Below are 22,127 nucleotides of genomic sequence, written 5' to 3'. Positions count from 1 at the left end.
CAAACAGGAGCCAAATATAACGTGGGTGCCTATGGAGACAGGGGGTACTCTGGTTCCAGTCTGTTTGCTCCCACGGACAACGTAAATCCCACGCCCCACTGGAATGAGGCACGACTTCCAGTGCTCAATGACTTGAGTCAGTCTATACATTCCAGTCACACAAGAAATTTCCTTTCCGTACCTGTGTTGTCGGAGGGCAGTCCAGGGGGGTTTGGAGGAGTACTGGAGGGGCCCCAAGTAGGCACAAAAACCATACCCTCAGCAGCACGAGGGCGGCCGGGTGCAGTGTGCCAACAGGGCCTCAGGTTCTCAATAGAACTCTATGGAGGGACTCAGGAGTCACTTAGGTGCTGCAGGCAGGGCACAGAGGAGCCTCTCGGGCAAGCTACAGACTGGGCAAGGGCGAGGGCCGCCTGCTGATCGTTGCTGCACCGGTTGGTTTCTCATGGGCCAGGGGACTGTGGGTGCAGTGCTTCTCCAGGCGTCGGATACCTTCGTCCCGGGCAGTCGCGGTCAGGGGAGTCCTCAGGATTCCCTCTGCAGGCTTCGTCGTGGGGGTGCAGAGAGTTCAGCCCAGGGTGGACACGTTGTCGGAGTCACCTGGGGGTCCTCTCTGGATAGCTGGTTTCTCTGGACCCGGGCCGGGGGCTTTGGGTACAGAGTAGTTGGACTCATGCTACTGGGTTGAGGTGAGAGTCCCTTTAAAGTTGGTTTCCTGATCTTCTTTTTGGACAGGTCCGCTGTCCACGGGAGTTTCTTGGTCCTCAGAGATGCAGGCAGTCCCCTGGAGGCTTTTCAGGGCTCTCTGGTCCTGCAGAACACATTGCTTCTTTTCTTGCAGCTTTTCGAAGCAGGAGCCGGGCTGGTAGGCCTGGGGCCGAGTCAGTTGGTGTCTCCTTCTCTTCTCTGCGGGGTTTTCAGATCAGCAGTCCTTTTTCTTGAGGTCATCAGGAAATCTGATAATCTCGGCTCAGGGTTGCCCCTAAATACTAAATTTAGGGGTATGTTAGGGTCAGGGGGCAGTAGCCAATGGCTACTGTCCCTCCTTGGCCCACTCTCTCTGGGGAGGGGGGGACATCCTGTGAGAAAGTAGACTCTTTCTAGCCTTGTTACCCCCACTTTTGGCCTGTTTGTGAGTATATGTCAGGGTGTTTTCACTGTCTCACTGGGATCCTGCTAGCCAGGGCCCAGTGCTCATAGTGAAAACCCTATGTTGTCAGTATGTTTGTTATGTGTCACTGGGACCCTGCTAGCCAGGACCCCAGTGCTCATAAGGTTGTGGCCTATATGTATGTGTGCCCTGTATGATGCCTAACTGTCTCACTGAGGCTCTGCTAACCAGAACCTCAGTGGTTATGCTCTCTCTGCTTTCCAAATTTGTCACTAACAGGCGAGTGACTAAATTTACCAATTCACATTGGCATACTGGTACACCCATATAATTCCCTAGTATATGGTACTGAGGTACCCAGGGTATTGGGGTTCCAGGAGATCCCTATGGGCTGCAGCATTTCTTTTGCCACCCATAGGGAGCTCTGACAATTCTTACACAGGCCTGCCAGTGTAGCCTGAGTGAAATAACATCCACGTTATTTCACAGCCATTTACCACTGCACTTAAGTAACTTATAAGTGACCTATATGTCTAACCTTCACCTGGTGAAGGTTGGGTGTAAAGTTACTTAGTGTGTGGGCACCCTGGCACTAGCCAAGGTGCCTCCACATCGTTCAGGGCAAATTCCCCGGACTTTGTGAGTGCGGGGACACCATTACACGCGTGCACTGTACATAGGTCACTACCTATGTACATCGTCACAATGGTAACTCCGAACATGGCCATGTAACATCTCTAAGATCATGGAATTGTCACTCCAATGCCATTCTGGCATTGGAGGGACAATTCCATGATCCCCCGGGTCTCTAGCACAGAACCCGGGTACTGCCAAACTGCCTTTCCGTGGTCTCTGCTGCAGCTGCTGCTGCTGCCAACCCCTCAGACAGGTTTCTGCCCTCCTGGGGTCCAGGCAGCCCTGGCCCAGGAAGGCAGAACAAAGGACTTCCTCTGAGAGAAGTGTAACACCCTCTCCCTTTGGAAATAGGTGTGAAGGCTGGGGAGGAGTAGGCTCCCCCAGCCTCTGGAAATGCTTTGATGGGCACAGATGGTGCCCATCTCTGCATAAGCCAGTCTACACCGGTTCAGGGATCCCCCAGCCCTGCTCTGGCGCGAAACTGGACAAAGGAAAGGGGAGTGACCACTCCCCTGACCTGCACCTCCCAGGGGAGGTGCCCAGAGCTCCTCCAGTGTGTCCCAGACCTCTGCCATCTTGGAAACAGAGGTGTTTGTGTCACACTGGACTGCTCTGAGTGGCCAGTGCCAGCGGGTGACGTCAGAGGCTCCTTCTGATAGGCTCTTACCTTTCTTGGTAGCCAATCCTCCTTCCTAGGTAGCCAAACCTCCTTTTCTGGCCATTTAGGGTCTCTGCTTTGGGGATCTCACCAGATAACGAATGCAAGAACTCACCAGAGTTCCTCTGCATCTCCCTTATCACCTTCTGCCAAAGGATCGACCGCTGACTGCTCAGGACGCCTGCAAAACCACAACAAAGTAGCAAGATGACTACTAGCAACCTTGTATCGCTTCATCCTGCCGGCTTTCTTGACTGTTTCCAGGTGGTGCATGCTCTGGGGGTAGCCTGCCTCCTCTCTGCACCAGGAGCTCTGAAGAAATCTCCAGTGGTTCGACGGAATCTTCCCCCTGCAACCGCAGGCAACAAAAGACTGCATCACCTGTCCTCTGGGTCCCCTCTCAGCACGACGAGCGTGGTCCCTGGAACTCAGCAACTCTGTCCAAGTGACTCCCACAGTCCAGTGACTCTTCAGTCCATGTTTGGTGGAGGTAAATCCTTGCCTCCCCACGCTAGACTGCATTGCTGGGTACTGTGTGATTTGCAGCTGCTCCGGCTCCTGTGCACTCTTCCAGGATTTCCTTCGTGCACAGCCAAGCCTGGGTCCCGACACTCTAACCTGCAGTGCACAACCTTCTGAGTTGTCCTCCGGCGTCGTGGGACCCCCTTTTGTGACTTCGCGAGGACTCCAGTTCACTCTTCTTCCAAGTGCCTGTTCAGGTACTACTGCAGGTGCTGCCTGCTTCTGTGTGGGCTCCCTACGTTGCTGGGCGCCCCCTCTGTCTCCTCATCCAAGTGGCAACATCCTGGTCCACAGCAGCATCCAAAAACCCTAACCGTGACCCTTGCAGCTAGCAAGGCTTGTTTGCGGTCTTTCTGCGTGGGAACACCTCTGCAAGCTTCTTCACGATGTGGGACATCCATCCTCCAAAGGGGAAGTTCCTAGTCCTCTTCGTTCTTGCAGAACACCAAGCTTCTTCCAACAGGTGGCAGCTTCCTTGCACCCTCAGCTGGCATTTCCTGGGCTCCTGCCAACTCTCGACACTGTTGCGACTCTTGGACTTGGTCCCCTTGTCTTACAGGTACTCAGGCCTGGAAATCCACTGTTGTTGCATTGCTGGTGTTTGTTCTTCCTGCAGAATCCCCCCATCACAACTTCTGTGCTCTCTGGGGGTAGTAGGTGCACTTTACACCTACCTTTCAGGGTCTTGGGGTGGGCTATTTTTCTAACCCTCACTGTTTTCTTACAGTCCCAGCGACCCTCTACAAGCTCACATAGGTTTGGGGTCCATTCGTGGTTCGCATCCCACTTTTGGAGTATATGGTTTGTGTTGCCCCTATACCTATGTGCTCCTATTGCAATCTACTGTAACTTTACATTGCTTGCATTACTTCCTTTTGCTATTATCTGCATAATTGTGGTTTGTGTACATATATCTTGTGTATATATTTTATCCTCATACTGAGGGTACTCACTGAGATACTTTTGGCATATTGTCATAAAAATAAAGTACCTTTATTTTTAGTATATCTGTGTATTGTGTTTTCTTATGATATTGTGCATATGGCACCAGTGGTATAGTAGGAGCTTTACATGTCTCCTAGTTCAGCCTAAGCTGCTTTGCCATAGCTACCTTCTATCAGCCTAAGCTGCTAGAAACACCTCTTCTACACTAATAAGGGATAACTGGACCTGGCACACGGTGTAAGTACCTCTGGTACCCACTACAAGCCAGGCCAGCCTCCTACACTTCCCTATCCTTATTTGTCCTATTCCTCCAAAGCAAGATGGAGGATTTCTCAAGGAAGGGGTCACTTCAGCTCTGGTCACCTTGGGGGTGGACCTGGCTGGAGGGGTGACTCCTCCTTGTTTTTCTCATTATCCCTCTGGACTTGCCGCCAAAAGTGGGGGCTTATCCAGGGGGCTGGCATCTCCACTGGCTTGAGTGCCCTGGGGGCATTGTAACACCAGGCCTGAGCTCACCGCCAGCACCTCCACCCAGTGCAGGCTTTGTTTCTGGCCCCAGAGAGCACAAAGGCTGTCACCCCCGGGGGTCAGAAACTTGTCTCTCAGTGGCAGGCTGGCACAGACCAGTCAGTCCTGCACTGAAGGACTGGGTAAAATACAGGGGGCATCTCTAAGATGCCCTCTGTGTGCATTTTTTAATAAATCCAACACTGGCATCAGTGTGGGTTTATTATTCTGAAAAGTTTGATACCAAACTTCCCAATATTCAGTTTAGCCATTATGGAACTGTGGAGTTCGTTTTGACAAACCCCCAGACCATATACTTAATATGGCCACACTGTACTTACAATGTCTAAGAATGGACTTGGACCCTGTGGGGCATATTGCTCATGCAGCTATACCTTCACCTGTGGTATAGTGCACCCTGCCTTAGGGCTTTAAGGCCTGCTAGAGGGGTGACTTACCTATGCCACAGGCAGTGTTTTGTGTGCATGGCACCCTGAGGGGGATGCCATGTCGACCTTGCCTTTTTCACCCCACCAACACACACAATCTGCAATGGCAGTGTGCATGTGTTAGGTGAGGGGTTCCTTAGGGTGGCACAACACATGCTGCAGCCCTTAGGGACCTTCCCTGGTCACATGGCACTTGGTACCACTGGTACCTTTTACAAGGGACATATCTGTGTGCCAGGGGTGTGCCAGTTCTGGAAACAATGGTACATTTTTAGTGGAAGAACACTGGTGCTGGGGCCTAGTTAGCAGGGTCCCAGCACACTCTTAATCAAGTCAGCATCAATATCAGGCAAAAAGTGTGGGGGGGGGGGGTAACTGCAACAGGAGCCATTTTCCTGCACCATGGAATGTACATCTTTATCTTTAGTGGGGCCATGCTCTTGCTCTGAGAGGCCAAGGGTCAGAAACCTCTCCGTCCAATCGATCTTACCCAGGCCCCAAATGCTAAGGGTCTGTCATTCCGGATCCCCAAGTTTTATAGCTGTCTCTTGGGGAATGCACAGATATGCTTTTACCCCACAACCAGTGGAATGAAGCTGAATTTACAGGACACACAAAGCATTTTTGAACCTAGAAATGCCCACTTTCTAGAAGCGGCATTTCTAGGACATTAATAACAAAACCACCTTTACCATCCGAGGGGGTTTTCATTCTACATCCAATGATACTAAATATCATGCATTCTGTACTCCCTGGGACCATGTGCCCTGTTGCACACACAAGCCTGCAGATGCAGTTTGGACACTTAGGTTAAAGCCACCACACAGGGCAAGTGCACCTAGACTGGCCTGCACTATCAGGCTCAGTTCCTACATTAGATAACCTGTGTACATGTATGCCCACCTGGCAAGTGTTGCCAGATCCAGTATCCACATAGGAAGCCACTAGTGTGCCAGTATGCACACAAAGGCTAGTGTCACTTTTAAGTGGATGAAAGGATGGCACCGGCACTTTCACACTGTACTTACAGTGGGAAAGTGCCCAGGGCCGGTAGGCCCTTTGGAAGAACCAGCAAAACCTCCTAGAGAAAAGCAAAAAACTTGGGGAAACACTACCGCCGATTGTCAGGTCTAACATCTATACAATATGATTCTAGAGCCCCCAGTTTCCTGTACAGACCTATCAGTGTATAAACTAAAAGAATTAGGTAACCGCATAAAGGAGGCATGGGATATGAGTGGGTCCCACCTTTGGTAAGAATGACTTGATAGAATTTAAAATGGAGGGCAGATTTGCCACATACAAGCTAAAAATAGTCAGAGCCAGGACATAGCCCTGTGCAGACCTTTCAGTATTTCAATTTTTCCAGATAGGCATCCAGACTTATCCAATTCCACCTGCGCCTAATTATCAATATACAATGCCTGGATAATACATAAGAGATAACAAGGTGTATTCCAGGCTCTAAATTTATCTGAAAACCAACCTCTGTCCACTGTTTCTAACACAGATTCCTCACCTTTTGAATATTCGCCAAGTGTTAGACTGGACCTGAAAACATCTTCATGGTACTTCTGCATGTGGATCGGCACTGATGCTTTTCTGCTCCGGAAATGACGTGTGGGCCCCATAAGGGCGCCACTCCTGTGCACTGACATTAGTTCATTTTTTCTGTACCTCTCAATGCCAATCCATATCTTCTCTTGCCACTCAAAGAATCGTTTTTTTGTCAACTTTTCAAATTTTCAACAGTGTGCAATGGATGTCATGCCCTAAGACAACAGGTTTTAAGCCCTTTGGGGACTGTCGCAAACATACTCCAAGACCTATGGGAACTGCACATCGATGAACCCAAAGTACATCAGGGAATGCAAGGTGAAACTTTGCATCACCAAGCACAAGAGGATGCAGTGCCGGGGACCCATCCAACTTCTGCTCCAAGTAGAAGGTTCATTCCTGGTCCCACTTCTGTTTCCAGAGTCGATAGATCCGCTCTTGCGGCCGGTCTTCATTGTGCTCCAAATCCTCAGGTATGCACAAGAAACATAAGAAGTTGAAGAAGAGTTCCACTCCTTGCCACCATTCACACTCCCTTGATGTGTGGACATCTCCAGTGACCCCATTCGGAGCCGACTTCAGAGAAAATTCTACAACTGGTTCTGGCACAACCTGAGTTTCCGGGGGTCTTCAGCAATGCCGCACCAATGTGAAGAGTTGTACTCAGCTATGCTCCAGCTCTTTAGTTCTCTGCTGACTCCTCTGCCGTGCCTTCATGCAATAAAAGCCTAGAGGCCTTTCATCTGGGTTACTGCTGGTGAGTTCACCCTCAGCGCCAACTGGACCCTCTGTGCCAATTCTTCCTTTGGCTCCAGTACCAATGCTGTTCTTTGCACCCATGCCTGATCCATGCTCGGGCACATCAGTGCTGATGCTGACTTCACCTCCTGAAGAAGAGGTCGAGATTGTCCTTTCTGACTCCAGTCTGGCTTCAACCAACAACACAGTCAAATCCAATTTGACCCTACGCTGATGACAAATGGTGGGCTAGTGGGGATTGGCACCTGATGGGATTCTGCCCTTTTTTTCTTCCTGGCCTGGCTTCAGAAGAATCTGCATCCTCCACAATGATTATGCGTAAAGCGGCTGAGGTCCTTGTCCTCCATCTTCTCACTGTGGAGGAGAAAACCAAAATCTTGACGGAAGTCCTGCAATTTGGCCAGACTGCTTCTGAACCTCTCCTCCCTTTTAATGAGGCCTTAACCAATACCCTACTAGGGGATTGGGCTAAACCTTCTACCTTTTAGCTGGCCCAGTGTGTGGTGTACACCTATGGTGTTACACCTTATACTGGGTCCAAGCAACCATGATTAGATAGTGTTACAGTGTCCAGATAGCCAGGGCTCTCTAGGGTATCTGTGGTGAGCAGCCAAGATGTATCCAGAAGGCATGTGAAGCACTTGCAATACCACTGTAATCACACAGTAACATCACACATGAAAGGAACCACACAGTGTAAAGGTACTTTATTATAGGCACACTAAACTAGACTACCGTTGGTAAAGCTCCCTCTAGAGGTATAAACACACAAAATATGCCCTGGTAAGTACTCAGGAAAAACATAAATTAGTAAGGGTCCCATAGGGGGGCCAAACCCTATAATAAAAATGGGATGCAAAAGGGTGTCCTTCGCAAGAGTGTATGGAGTAGTTAGCTAAGGTCTGGGGAAGAGTGGAACCCCAAAATGTAAGTACCTATCAGACCCCCAGCGGCTGGGGGCAGAGAGTTAAGTTACTAGGTTGTCTCGTAGGCTAACATGGGAACGTTGTGATTGGAGTAATGGAGAAACAGGACGGACCATACTGGTGGAACCCAAGGACGGATTCTGGGTGAGGAGGACCTGCAAAAGAAGGGGACAGAGTCCACTCCACGCAGGAGTGTCCAGGTGGGGCAGAAGGCAATGTCCACCCTTCTGTAGCTGAAGATCCGGATTGATGGTGATGGATGGAGACCAGCAGTGGGGTCCAGGAGCTGCAGAGAAAGTCCCTGAAGTTGCCTACTACTTGTCACTCAACAGTCACCGGGTTGCAGACGGGTCAGTGGTCAGGAGGACCATCAACAAGCAGAGGCGATTGCAAAAGGAGCTGTTGGAAGTTTTGCAAAGCTTTGGAGGACCAGCTAGGTCCTGGGGAGTCAATCCTTGAAGGGGAGTCTGAGCTGACCCTCAGGATGCAGGAGAGCCAGAAGAAGCATTCGGAGCCCCCACAAGCAACCCACTGACAGCAGGCACAGTAAGTCGCAGTGAGGCCCATTCAGCACACATGAAGAGGAGCCCTACGTTGCTGGAGCTGCAGAGAGGAGATTGTCCTTGCATATGTAGAGTGCTGGGGGCTGGGGCTACTTGGAGCTCGAAGATCCCTCTGAGCAGGAGTCAACAAGTCTTGGTTGGTGCAACAGTCATGGTGAACAGGGGTTCTGTCCCTGAGGCAGAGGCAGAGGCTCACCGTCTCCCACGTTGGACAGAAGGCAATCAGGACCCAGGGGATTCGCCAGAACAACCACCTGTGTTGGAGAATCTTTGCCGACAGGAAATTCCAGCAGCTGGATGTCATTGCCTTAGGTGCCTGTGGATGCAGGGGAGTGACTCCTTCACTCCAAGGGAGATTCCTTCTTGCTTCTTGGTGCAGTCTAAGTCTTGCTGACCCCAGAAGATGCACAGCCTTGGAGATGTTGCAGAATGCTGACAGGAGCCATGGAAACACATTTGCAAAGGGGATGTCTTCTCAGGCGGTGCAGTCTGGTCCGGTTCCTGTGTAGCCCAGCAATAGTTCTGGAAATTTTCCTGCAGAGAGTTCCTTGCAGTATGTTGCATGATGAATCTGGGGTCCCACCCACAAGGATGTCCCTGAATAGCCCACAAAGGGTGTTTGGTCACTCTCTCGGGTGACTACCTATCAGGAAGGGGCCCTGACATCAGCTACCTGGCCTACCCAGTCAGATGCTCCCAGAGGCCTCTGCACATCTTGGTTCCAAGATGGCAGAGTGAAGTGGCCACCTGCAGGAGCTCTGGGAACCACCCTGAGGGTGGAGATGGACAGGGGAATGGTCACTTCTCTTTTCTTTGTGTGTTTCGTGCCAGAGCGGGAACCAGTGGTACATGGACTGGTGCAAACAGGATTATGCAAGGAGGGCACTAAACGTGCCCTTCAAAGGAGTCTAGTGGCGCAGGGAGGCTAACCCTCCCCAGCCCAGTAACACCTATTTCTAAATGAGAGGAAGTTGCACCCCTCTCCTACAGAAAATCCTTTGGTCTGCTGTCCCCTGGTCAAGGAGCAGGAGGTCACAATCTTGTCTGAGGGGCTGCAGCAGCACGGGCTGCCCACAGACCCTGAAGGACTGGTAGGAGCAGAACTAGGGGGATCCTCTAAGAAACCCCCAGAGTGCAAGGAACCATTCCACCAATACTGGAATCAGTATTAGGGTATGATTCCGACATGTTTGATACGAAACATGCCCAGGTTCGTAGTTACTATTATGTAGCTGGGCTACAGGTGGAGTGGTCGGTACATAGATAAAGTGGCTTCCCTGCACTTATGAGATCCAGGAAATTGGAACTGGAGCTCACAGGGGCACCTCTGCTCATGCAGGGGTGCCCACACACACATGGACCTGCACCCTTCCCTTTGGGCTGAAAGGGCCTACCATAGGGGTGACTTACAGTGACCTGGTGTAGTGGTCAGCAGTGAAAGGGTGCATGCACCATTTCCCGCAGGCTGCAATGTCAGGCCTGCAGACACAGTTTGCATGGGCTCCCATGGGTGGCATAATACATGCTGCAGCCCATGGGAGACCCCTGGTGTACCAATGCTTTGGGTACCTAAGTACCATATACTAGGGACTTACATGGGTGCACCATTATGCCAGTTGTGGGGTGTATGAAGTACCAAACCAACCATATTTGGAGGAGAGAGCACAATCACTAGAGTCCTGTTTTTGCAAGATCCCAGTGAAAAAAGTCTGAGCACACTGACATCAGGCGAAAAGTGGCGGTAACTATGCCAGAAAGAGAGGACTTTCCTACACCTGTCCCCCATTTAACCGGCAGATTGCTTGTCACCATCACTCTGCTCCAGGTGATCCAGCTTTTCTGTAACAACACCCTTTACCAGAGAGCCTTGTAGTGCAGACCTCCACCACCCAGACCACCCTAACAATTTCCCTACCACTCTCCGTGACAGGGAATCAAAGTGAGTGGAGACATTTGGGAAATGCCTCTTCTCATCCACCAGTTTGGCCCTTTGGTCCATTATTGCTTCCTGCTTACTAGACTGCTGCACTCATGAATCTGCAGGATGCCTATTTCCATTTTCCCATCTTGCTGGGCCATCAGCACTACCTTCGGTTCGTGGTGTGAAACGAGCATTTTCAGTATGCTGTACTCTTTGGTCTCACCAGCATTCCTTTGGTGTTCGCACCCCTTTGGTGTTCACAAAAAGGATGGCTGTGCTGGAAGCATACATTCTGATGTCAGGAGTAAACATCCCTACCAAGACCAATGGCTGTTGAAGGTAGGCTCGCCCCAGGCAATCACCAACCAACTACAGACTATGGTGAACCTCCTGTCATTCTTTGGGTTCACTATCAACGTGCCAAAGTGATGCCTGACTCCCCAGACACTCCCCTTCATTGCAGCTTTCTGGACACTGGTTGCTTTTGTGCCTTCCACCCCGTGAAGAAAGTAGACCATATTCAGGCTATGATCTTGATCTTTTAGTCTCAGGCCTGGATTTCAGTGAGGTCAACTCTGAGGCTGTTGGGACTTATGGCCTCCTGTATCCTGCTGGTCGAGCACACCAGGTGGCATATGCGGGCCCGGTATCGAAGGGACCTCTCCGACCATTTCCAGATCTCAGAGAAGACTGCAATAGGTCTGCATTGGTGCCTATTTGACCGTGATTGGGTCAGCAGCAAGCCCCTCTCCCTTCCCCATCTGGAACTGATGATGGAGACCGATGGGTTGCTTCTGGTTTATGCCGGACATCTGGGAGAGGTGGAGATCAGAGGCCTCTAGTCTCTGGTGGAGTCCTGGCTCCATATCATCCTTCTGAAGCTGAGGGCCATCCATTTGGTGCTGAAAGCCTTCCTTCCATCCATCAAGGAGAGGCTGGTACAGGTGTTCACGGACAACACCTTCAAACACCACCACCATGTGGTACTGTAACAAACTGGGTTGGGTGGGATTACAGACCCTGTGCCAGGAGGCCGTGCACCTCTGGAAATGGCTGGACCACCAAGGAATTTTCCTGGTGGCAAAACACCTGGCAGAATCTTTGAATCTTTGAATACCAGGAAGGACAAGCTCAGCCATAACAGCCTAGTGGATCACAAATGATAAGCTACATATGGAGGTGGCACAATCTCTCTTCCACATATCGGGAGAGCCCTAGCTTGATCTATATGCCACTTTCGAGAACGTCTGATGCCTGTGTTTCTACTTGTTGGAGTTTCCAAGGCATCAGTTGCTCTGAGGTGTGTTCTATCTCGAGTGGAACTCGGGACTCCTGTGTGCCTTTCCACTTATACCACTCTTGGCCTGAATTCTCAAGAAGATTAGAAAGGACCGTTCCCAAGTCATGCCTGTGGCTCCAGACTGGGCACAGCAAGCAGTAGAGTGGCTCTCTAAGGAATCCTCCTTGCTCAGTTGGGATAAGGTTATTTTCTTGCACTCAGTGTGCAAGATGGTTCAGTAAAATTTTCAAAAATACTATCTCTGTGATATGCAAAAGGCTGATTATCCTGTAAATGGATGGAAGGCGCCCATTATCTTTTTTTAAATGGGCTTGAACAGAGATCCTTTCTATGTAGCAGGATAAGCGTTGCGATTGTCGACTTAACATCTTTTAAGGAAAACCAATTAGACTGTGAACAAGACCGGGGATTGACCTGTGGGTCTGGCGTGCTGTATAAACTATCTAGGTACACTATTGAGGTGTCCGCAGCATTCGTACATGGAAGAGCTCCCATGTACTAATTGCTGGAATTATTTACTTTTTTCCAAAATTGTCTTTTATCTCCAGACTGGATTATCTGTATCATTTTATCCCAATGTTTATAGAAAAAGGCAGTTTTTTCACTAAGAAGCTGCTTGGATTGGATTGATAAAACTTGACTTCTTCTTTGCATATATTTGTTTGTGACTGTCCTCAGATAGCTTTTTAATTTTTGACATGTTGAACCATAACATCTTAGAGGTGTTGCCATCACTGACCCCTTCATCCGAGATGACTACCTACTTACATTAACACGTATACAGTGTAGGAAGCTGGATCTTTATATGATATGTCAAAATGAGATATATCGCGCAGAGTCCAGGGTTTCCCTTTCTAGAGGGCAGGGGACTGCTCTAGTAATCGCAAGGTGCTCTTTTAGGGGGTAGTGTGGTTGAACAGCCTTAGACTTATCAGAGAGGAGTGTTAGACATCTACAAATATACACACTCAGTAAATGAGACACATGTCTCAAGAAGGTGATCACACCAATTTACAAAAATAACAATTATTTTTATTTATATTTTGGCACCAGAATTAATTTGTTCAGGTAAGTATGTTTTGGGAGACAACTCTTTACAGTTTTGAATAGTCAATAGTGTATTTTTGGAAGCTGCAATGTTATTCTGTGGAGGAAAAACAAAGATGACAAAAGAAGTACAGCGACTTACCAGACCAGTCTCCTGGACTTTAGTTGAGTATTGGGCAGAGGGCAGGGAGCACACCAACAGGTTAAACCGGACGGCACTTGGGTGGCCGGGTGCAGAGGTGTAGTACACGGTGGGTGCCCAATGTTAGTCAATGGGGAACAGCACGGTCGAAAAGATGCTGCAGGTGAGAATTGGGGAAGCGCAGCTCTGTCCTCAGCTCTTTCTGTCTTCTGGATTCCCCAGTGCTCTGTCCTCAGCTTTTCTTGTCTGCTGGATCCACCAGGGCTCGCTCCGCTGCTCCTCTCATCTGCTGGGTCCCCCGGGGCTCTGTTCTCAACTTCTTTCATGTGCTGGGCCCCCCAGGGCTCTGTACTCCACTCCTCTCTTCTACTTACCCCAGGGCTCTGTATTCAGCCCCTTGAAAGCACCAGCTCCCACTGTGGTGTGTATTTGGCGTACTTCTCCTCTATGTCAACACCAATGCTTTTCATCTGTGCAATTAAGTTTGTTCTCATTCCCTAAAACCTCATGTCTCTTGGATCACCACCAATCTGAGTACCAGCTCTTGTGGCTGCTTCTCTGCCATTCAACTCAGGATATGTTTGGGCTTCATACTTCTAAGCTCCTCCATCATCGGAATTTGTTTCTTCCCTGCCTTTGACCCTCTTTACAATGCCCTTATTTACTCCCTAACTCTTATTCCTGAATCCTCATTTTCACTTTTATTCGCCCTTTTCATCTGTGTCTTCTGCTTCATTAAACAGCCTCCTTTGACTCTTTGACATTTCTAATTCTGTGCCATAGTAATTTGCGCACCTTCGTCATTTTGTCATTTATCAACTTCCCTAAATGTTTACACCCTTACGACTAATTTTACACCAACTGGAAGACGGATGTGTGTATTCTGATCCTGAGCATCTATGCTTCATGAACCTCTTCTACTTAACCTCTCTTTGATGGCTTGCTATCAATTTGTTTTTCAAATCCCTAATTGTATGCCATGTTTTCAAAGCTGTTCATGGTCTGCGCCTTCTTTTTCTGTTTTCTACTTACTATAGTTCCACTTAGCTCACCCTGACTTGTTTTCCGGCTTCCCCCTTTCTCCTTCTCACCATTCATAGTTTTGCTCCATTAGTCTCCTGCTCCCTAAAATGTAAAGCCTCCTAATGTTAACATGAATTCATTATGTACTGTGCATATTCTTAAAACTGTCCTTAAGCTCTTTCTCTTTTCTGAAAACTATTCTTCTAGTCAACTACCTACACCATCTGTGATCTCTGATCTGCCATTGTTTCTCATACTTCACCTGAGAGTTGCTTTTCCTGCATCAAAGTATGATCAAAACTCAATGAGAATTTTGATGGATTTCTTGTGCTGGTTTCTGGTGCTCGGTGGGCTCTGGGACATGGTCCTTATAGTCTTCGAATGAGCTATTTTTCCTGTGTATTTCAGGTGCTGTGCAGCCTACGCCGATCTCCTCACCCACCAACAAGGTGTCCACGCTTAGTACAAACACAGAGGAAGTTGCTCTATCAAATGTTTCCAGTGTAGTCTCCTCCTCATCGTCCTCTTCAAGTGACCTCAATGCCATGGTGTTATCTACACTGCAAGGGAATGGCCCCAGCAGCTTGAACTCCATCTTGCCAGTGCATGTACTGCAGTAAGTGTGCCCATCCACTCCTATCCCGAATCTAGGTGACACTATTCTCAAGGTTAGGACCTTGGTTTGTGATCTAAGGCCGCATGGGAATCCAAATACCTGACCAGAATGAATGCTTTCACATTTGATTGACAGGAAGCTATCGCTGCTGCGGTTCCCATCAGTTTCATCTGTTCTTTCGAACCTGCCTCTCAGCACCGACAGTTCATCTTCTTCAATAGAGTCCCCAGCAGAACAGCACTGTCACTGTCCAACCCCTAGCACCACTACAGCGATTGGTAAGAACTGGGGTGTAGGTGTTCACAGTTCTGATTTTAGCGGGGCTAGATATGGGCAGGGTTGGTCTCTAAAAGGGCATGGCGATGCTGTGTTGGAAGTGCAAGAGATCCCGAGCAACCTCTAGACCTACACAAGGTCTGTTGGTCTAAGTGGCTGGGATCAGAAAGTTTCCAACATCTTCAAATATCTGTAGATGATCCTTAAATTATTTCTCTGTCCACGTCACTCGTACCCCACCAACCCTTGCCCAAGGACCTGCTGCTCTCATTTGTGCTCCAGGCTTGAGTTGAGTTGCGTGGACACCGTAGTACATGGTGCGGAGTGTAAAAGAGCATGGTCAGCTGACCTGCAATCATTCACATTGCCAACATTTCATGCAATAAGGTACCAACTCATGAGGACATGTGATAAAGGGCCAGATGTACAAAAATAAGGATTTTTGATTTCCGAATTGCGATTCTTAGTGAATCGCAATGAGAAATGTAAGAAGCCTTTGTAATTTTAAATGCTGATTCCTAGAGATGAATAAGATCTTGGTGTATACCTTTCAAGTAACATACATTAATACAATTCATGGATGTACTTCTATAATTGTGAAGGAGCTCAGAGATTTATGCGTCTGTCTTCTTTTAATTGTCTCAAAACTGTGCAAAGCACATTCAGATGATTATTCTATGATGAATGCAGGAACTTAGACCACAGTTAACAAATACGGTAAGAGTACAGTAAGGGTGTGGAAACAGTACAGTAAGAGTAAAGTAAGAATAGGGTAGGGGTACAGTAAGCGTATGGTAAGGCTAGAGTATTAGTATGATAAGAGTAGGGTGAAAGTAAGTTAAGAGTATGGTTAAAGTAGGGAAAGAGTAAGTTAAGAGTACGGTAAGAGTAAGTTAAGAGTAGGGAACGAGTCCAGTAAGAGTAAATTAAGAGTATGGTAAGAGTCTGGTGCTAGCATGGTAAGACTACAGTAATAGTACAGTGAGAGAAGGGGAAGAGTACCGTAAGTGTAAGTTAAGAGTATGGGAAGGAGTACGTTTAGAGTACAGAAAGAGTATGTTGAGAGTAGGATACAGAGTCCAGTAAGAGTAAGTTAAGAGTATGGTAAGAGTCTGGTACTAGCATGATAAGAGTACAGTAATAGTACATTAAGAGGCGAGGAAGAGTACGGTAAGAGTAAGTAAGGGGTATTCTAAGGGTAGGGACAGAGTAAGTTAAGAGAACAGAAAGAGTAAGTTGAGAGTAGGGTATGAGTCCAGTATGAGTAAGTTAAGAGTATGGTATGAGTCTGGTACTAGCATGGTTAGACTACAGTAATAGTATAGTAAAAGGCGGGGAAGAGCACTGTAAGAGTAAGTTAAGAGTATAGTAAGGGTAGGGAAAGAGTACAGAAAGAGTACAGGAAGAGTAAGTTAAGAGTAGAGTATGAGTCCAATAAGAGTAAGTTAAGAGTATGGTAAGACTACACTAATAGTACAGTAAGGCGGGGACAGTACAGTGAGAGTAAGTTAAGAGTATGTTAAGGGTAGGGACAGAGTAAGTTAAAAGTATGGTAAGAATCTAGTTATAGCATGGTAAGACTACAGTTATAGTACAGTAAGATAAGTTAAGAGTATGGTAAGAGTAGAGAAAGAGTAAGTTAAGAGTACAGAAAGAGTGTGGTACGAGTACTGTAAGAGTAAAGTAAGAATAGGGAAAGGGTATGGTAAGAGTATGGTAAGACTAGGGTAAGAGTATGATGAGTAGATTGAAAGTAAGTTTAGAGTATGGTTAAAGTAGGGAAAGAGTAAGTTCAGAGTATGGTAAGAGTAAGTTAAGAGTATGGTAAGAGTAGAGAAAGAGTACGTTTAGAGTACAGTAAGAGTAAGTTAATAGTATGATAAGAATCTGCATGGTGAGACTACAGTAATAGTACGTTAAGAGGTGGGAAAGAGTACCGTAAGAGTAAGTAAAGAGTAGAGAAAGAGTAAGCTAAGAGTGCAGAAAGAGTAAGTTAGGAGCATGGTAAGAGTACAGAAAGAGTACAGAAAGAGTAACTTAAGAGTATGGTAAGAATGTGGTAATAGCATGGTAAGACTACAGTAATAGTACGGTAAGAGGCGGGGAGGAGTACCATGAGATTAAGTTAAGAGTATGGTAAGAGTAGAGAAAGAGTAAGTTAAGAGTACGGTAAGAGTAAGTTAAGAGTATGGTAAGAATCTGGTAATAGCATGTTAAGACTACAGCAATAGTACAGTAAGGGGAGGGGAAGAGTATGTTAATAGTATGGTAAGGGTAGGGAAAAAGTAAGAAAAGAGTACAGAAAGAGTAAGTTGAGAGTAGGGTATGAGTGCAGTAAGAGTAAGTTGAGTATGGTAAGATTCTGGTAATGGAATGGTAATAGTTCAGTAAGAGGAGGGGAAGAGTACTGTAAGAGTAAGGTTAGAGTACAGTAAAGTGTTGAGATTGCATTACTGCCAAGCAAACCTTTCTGCCTTTCAGCACAACCTGACACGTCCGCAATGGTCGAGTTATCTGCTGTGGAAGGGCCTCTGCTGGAGATGGGCTTTGAAAGGGCACAGGTCTATCAGGCATTACACGATTCAGGTATGAAGGCCAGACCCACAACCTGTTTATTCCCCAAGCACACACCCTACTCTCTAAGATATTACACAGGTAAATGAAATGAAATTGTACTTTTATCATGGGCATCAATTACTAGTGGTCATAGGCAGCAGATACTAGACTTGGCCTGACCTTGAGCTACTGTGGCAGTACTCTTCTGCCCTTGCTACCTCTGGACTCTGGAGTCAAGAACTGGACCCAGATTAGCTCGTGCACTTTCAATGTATTGCCCTTCTCTTAGCACCTAGCTGGTCAAACTGTGAAGTTATCTCGGGCTACAGGTGGGAAGATAACACTTCCACCAGTCCTGGATTTTGGTGAAGCCACATTCCTGGTATCTATACTGTATTGTTTGAAGAAGACAGAGGTAGAGTGGCTCCTTAGGATGTACTTCCACATCAAGACGTTGACCTTGTGTGGGTTACTGTATTCATAGTCCATCAAGTAGGTTTAGGTCTAGGGCCCAACCACTTGAGTGGCAGAGAGGCTGGAATTGAAGGTGTGCCTTGGCATAGCACATGGGAATCTAATTCCTAGAAGTGGAAAAAGGACATTAGCAGTAGGCAGAGACTTGACAACTTAGATTCAGTGTGGCAAAGTACAACATCATGCCTTTGGAGTGAAGAAACTCTAAAGAATTGTTTGTAGCCAGCCAACTAGCAATTAGTCACATGTCAGGTCTGCTTACTAGGAGCCTAGGCCCAGGTTTATCACAGTATTGCATTGCTCTGGCATCAAGCAAGGTGTCGCAATGGCAACACATCAGTGCAGTCAGACTTACCGAGCAACACCAGAAGACCTTGCATGGCCGGCATTGCGTGGTTAATCTGGAGAGTGCAAGGCTCCGCAAGTGGCTGTCTTACATTACTCTGCCCTTGGAAGGCATTCAATGGGTGGAGGATGGGTTTTCCCACGCAGCCACCCATGGATTTTGGAGGATTCCCAGATTTACTAAGACTTGTAAACCTGGGAACACGTCAAAATGCTACGCCTTCCCGGGGAGGCACAACAAGGAGAAATATCTTAATTTCTTCTTCTTCTTTCCTCTTTCTAAGTGTTCTGCATTCTGAAAACCCCTCAGAGGATTGCTTTTGTGCAGGAGGTTACCCCTTCCTACACAAAATCAATCCTGCCTGGAACGCAGTCACCACAGCGCAAGGTTGGCTATATTGGAGCTAGGCAGCAGGTTGTTTGCCAGCACAGGCAGAGAGCAGGAATGCACTGTATAATGTTAAATATGGTGCATTCCTGTCCTCTCCCTTATGCACAGCAGAACATGTTGTCTTGGTCTGTTGCGTTGCATGAAAGATTGATGAATCTGGCCCTTAGTCTTGATGTTTTTTAGAGTCACTTGTCTCACATTCATTTCTGAAGGGCAAGCACTTATATAATTAGCACCTGAATATTGTTTAGATGTGGTTTGCTTCATTAATACAAAAGGAGTGTGTTTTTATTAGGAAACACACACAGTCCAACTAAAAAATCCACTGAAATGTAGCAACAGAGAGGCAGAGTCATGATGACTGGTGTGAGCTTAGAACATCTTTACACATCCACAAACACACGCGCACACACACACACACACAGACGCACACACCCACACCCACACACAACCCCACCCCCTTTCACTGTGCACTCTTCTCTTCCTCTCAAATCCACTACTGTAGTTTGATGTCCATTCCCAGTTACTGTAATTTTCTCTGTATCTACATTAGCCTCTTTTCACTTCCTTTGTCTTCTCATACTTCTTCACTGGTGCGTTGCATTGCTGCACCCCACATCTAACATGCTGCTTTCACCACAGGTTTCTCCCAGTAGGCTGAACAAACTTAACAACCTCAGTGGTCTGTTTGTGAGGCACTTTCATGCTCACCTCCGATTTCATTGATTACTGACATAACACAGCATACATCATTAGAACATTAAAGCCGGCCTGATTGGCTTAGCCCATGCTTGCTAAATTAGAGGTGGATAGTTAATGTGAGTTAAGTTTGCTATTTGTTATAAAGAAGCTGGGACTTAACTTGGAAGATGAGAAGAGGTACGAGTTGCAAGCTCCAGTGAGGGATGTACACAGACTTAAAAATGTAAGGTTGCCTCTGTCAAGTAGTACGGCTTGACAGTTTCAGATTTTACAGCTGCTCCAGACAATCATTAGATTTGATGGTGGGGAGCAGACAGAATAAAGAGCAGTCAGACATTTATCCCAGATCCAGCCCAGAGTGTACGCACATCTTGATAACCTAGACTAGTCCCATGATCCTCCAGTCATTGTGAAGTCCACAAAGCAGACATATGGACTTGGCAATACTCTGCCTTTTGCAACAAATCATTCTCTGTCGCATGGCACACTGAAGACAGTTTCAGGGAGTCAGTAGGAAGGACATTCTGCATGGATTCATGCACAACCTCAGGGACAAGATTGAAGCACCCATCATACTCTAGAACTGGTGGGAGGGGTTAAAGAAAATGAAATCATGGAGCCGCTGTCTGTAATTAGGCGAGGCAGCAAGTGCATCTCATTGGTTGTCCCTGCATCTAGCATTCCAGAGGTGCCCACTTTCCTTGGAAGTAGCAGTGACTGCTACACTGGACCACCACAGCTTCCTGATAACAAATGTTCCTTCCACTTCCAGGTGTGAGTGGTGACCCACATGCAGTTGAGCTTCTAGTAGGATGGATGCTAGATCACCCTCAGACCTCAGAGGATCCTGCTTTGCCTTCCTCATCTCAGAAAGCCCAGGAAGACGGAAAAGTTGACCCGCATGATTTTGAGGGTAGACATCAGGATCAGCTATCTCCATCAGAAGTAGAAATACCTCCTGGGAAGAGAAGGTGAGGCAATGCCTGTTACAATTCATCCTACTCTATGAGGAAGCCCACTTTCGCTAAATGATACCCCCACACACAGAGCCCATGCCACCAATCAAGGCCAAAAGTCATGCATGAGATTTACACTGAAACCAGAGGTAGATTTACATACATGACAATCAGAAAAAGTGTCTCTGTGCGGGCTGGTTCAAGGTCTGTTACATTCCAAGAGACTGATCATACCCCCTGGAATTCCCTGTGTGTCAGTCTGTCAGTTTTTATTTAATTTTTCCTAAAAACACAAAAGACCCAATTAACGCAATTGTGTTCATGTTATAAGCAATGTGCAAAGAACAGGCTAGAGATATGATTTAATTTAAAACTCCTTTAGACTGAAATATAGCCTGAAAAACACTGCGGTACTTACTAAGGGTCGGGCCCGAACTAGCATGAAAAAGAATATATGAGTAGGAAGAAGTAAAACAGATGTCTTATGTTGCCTTTGTAAACATCAACACTCTGGTGGCCAACATAGATCCGGGTCAAATATTAATCATAGTCACATAAGACACATTTGCATACAATGAATCAGAATGGAATTCATTTATATAGTCAGTGTTTATCCTGACAATCTGGGGCTGCATCATGAACATGTGCCTTAGCACATGCCACAGCTGAGCACAGATTGCAAAGCTCAGAAACAGTAAGAAGATCTCCTGCTCTCTGTTTCTGATAGAGACTTCTAGCTGCATATTCCTCACCTTTTGAATATTCCTCAGGTGTCTGACAGGATCTGGAAACTTTTCAGCAGTGGCTTTGAACTGTGGCTGTTCTGCTCCCGAAATGATGTGCAGAGTCAATGTTGGCACTGAACCACTGCGCTGATGTCAGTTATTTTGTTCAACGCCACCAGACGTGGATCAGAACCTTCCTCCTTTATCTCTCAGAGACAAGAAATTTTGCTAAAAGAATTAACACTGTATAAGGAATGTCACCCCCAAACACTACAGGTTTTAAGCCCTGTAGAGGCTGTCGCAAACTGATGTCTGTGACAGATTCCCATCAGAGGCTATGAGGCAAAACTAAAGATCACCAAATGCAAGAAGACCCCTTGACAGCACTGATCATAGTCCTTGTCCTTGTTGAAAATCTGTTCCCGGTCCTGTTCCCGCTCTAAGAGTTAACAGAGTCATTCCAGAGGCCAATCTTCATCAAGATTCAAATTGACCCATTCAGCTGAGAAGGCTCTCAATCTCTCTCCCACAGTCAATCGAGTTCAGAGCCGTTGATGCACCTAGTTCGGGCACAACCTGATTTTCTGGGGCTATCTGATTCTCCCAAACAGAATGTTGAGTTATGTGCAGCCATGGTCCTTCCCGACTCACTCCAGCATACCTTCGTGCCCCACTGAGCCATGAGGCCCTCTGTCTGGATTACTGCCAACGGATTCGCTTTAGGCACCAATGGGACCCATTGAGCCGATCGCAATGCCTCCTGCTCTGGTTCTTTCCCTGCCTCCTGTGCTACAGGCTATGCTGATTCCTGTGACTTCAGTGCTGGTGCCAAATCCATTGACACTGGACGATCAGATACCTATTGTACTCTCCGACTCAGAGTCAGTGACAGTCTAACCTTGGCCGAAGTTGCATCCAACTGCTGTTGAAGTGCTGCTTTCCTCCCTTGATTTGCCACCTTCACAAGGGAGAGCAGATACCGTCACCTCCTTTTTCATCACAGACTCAGACAATGACTAT

General features: G+C 47.3%; 1 protein-coding gene across 1 annotated transcript in view; it reads left to right on the top strand.

Annotated features, from left to right (window-relative positions):
• LOC138257190 (probable E3 ubiquitin-protein ligase HERC1) overlaps nt 1–22,127 on the top strand; it is an 805,868-nt gene that overhangs the window by 444,484 nt on the left and 339,257 nt on the right. Inside the window, exons 39-41 of the mRNA XM_069205891.1 lie at nt 14,475–14,682; nt 14,818–14,960; nt 20,199–20,397. Of these exons, the coding sequence (XP_069061992.1) occupies nt 14,475–14,682; nt 14,818–14,960; nt 20,199–20,397 (550 nt within the window). The remainder of the gene's footprint in view (nt 1–14,474; nt 14,683–14,817; nt 14,961–20,198; nt 20,398–22,127) is intronic.

The sequence above is a fragment of the Pleurodeles waltl genome, chromosome 1_2, assembly GCF_031143425.1.
Source record: "Pleurodeles waltl isolate 20211129_DDA chromosome 1_2, aPleWal1.hap1.20221129, whole genome shotgun sequence".
Lineage (NCBI taxonomy): Eukaryota > Metazoa > Chordata > Amphibia > Caudata > Salamandridae > Pleurodeles > Pleurodeles waltl.
Note: the sequence above shows the minus strand (reverse complement) of the source record. Positions and strands in the feature narration are given on the sequence as shown.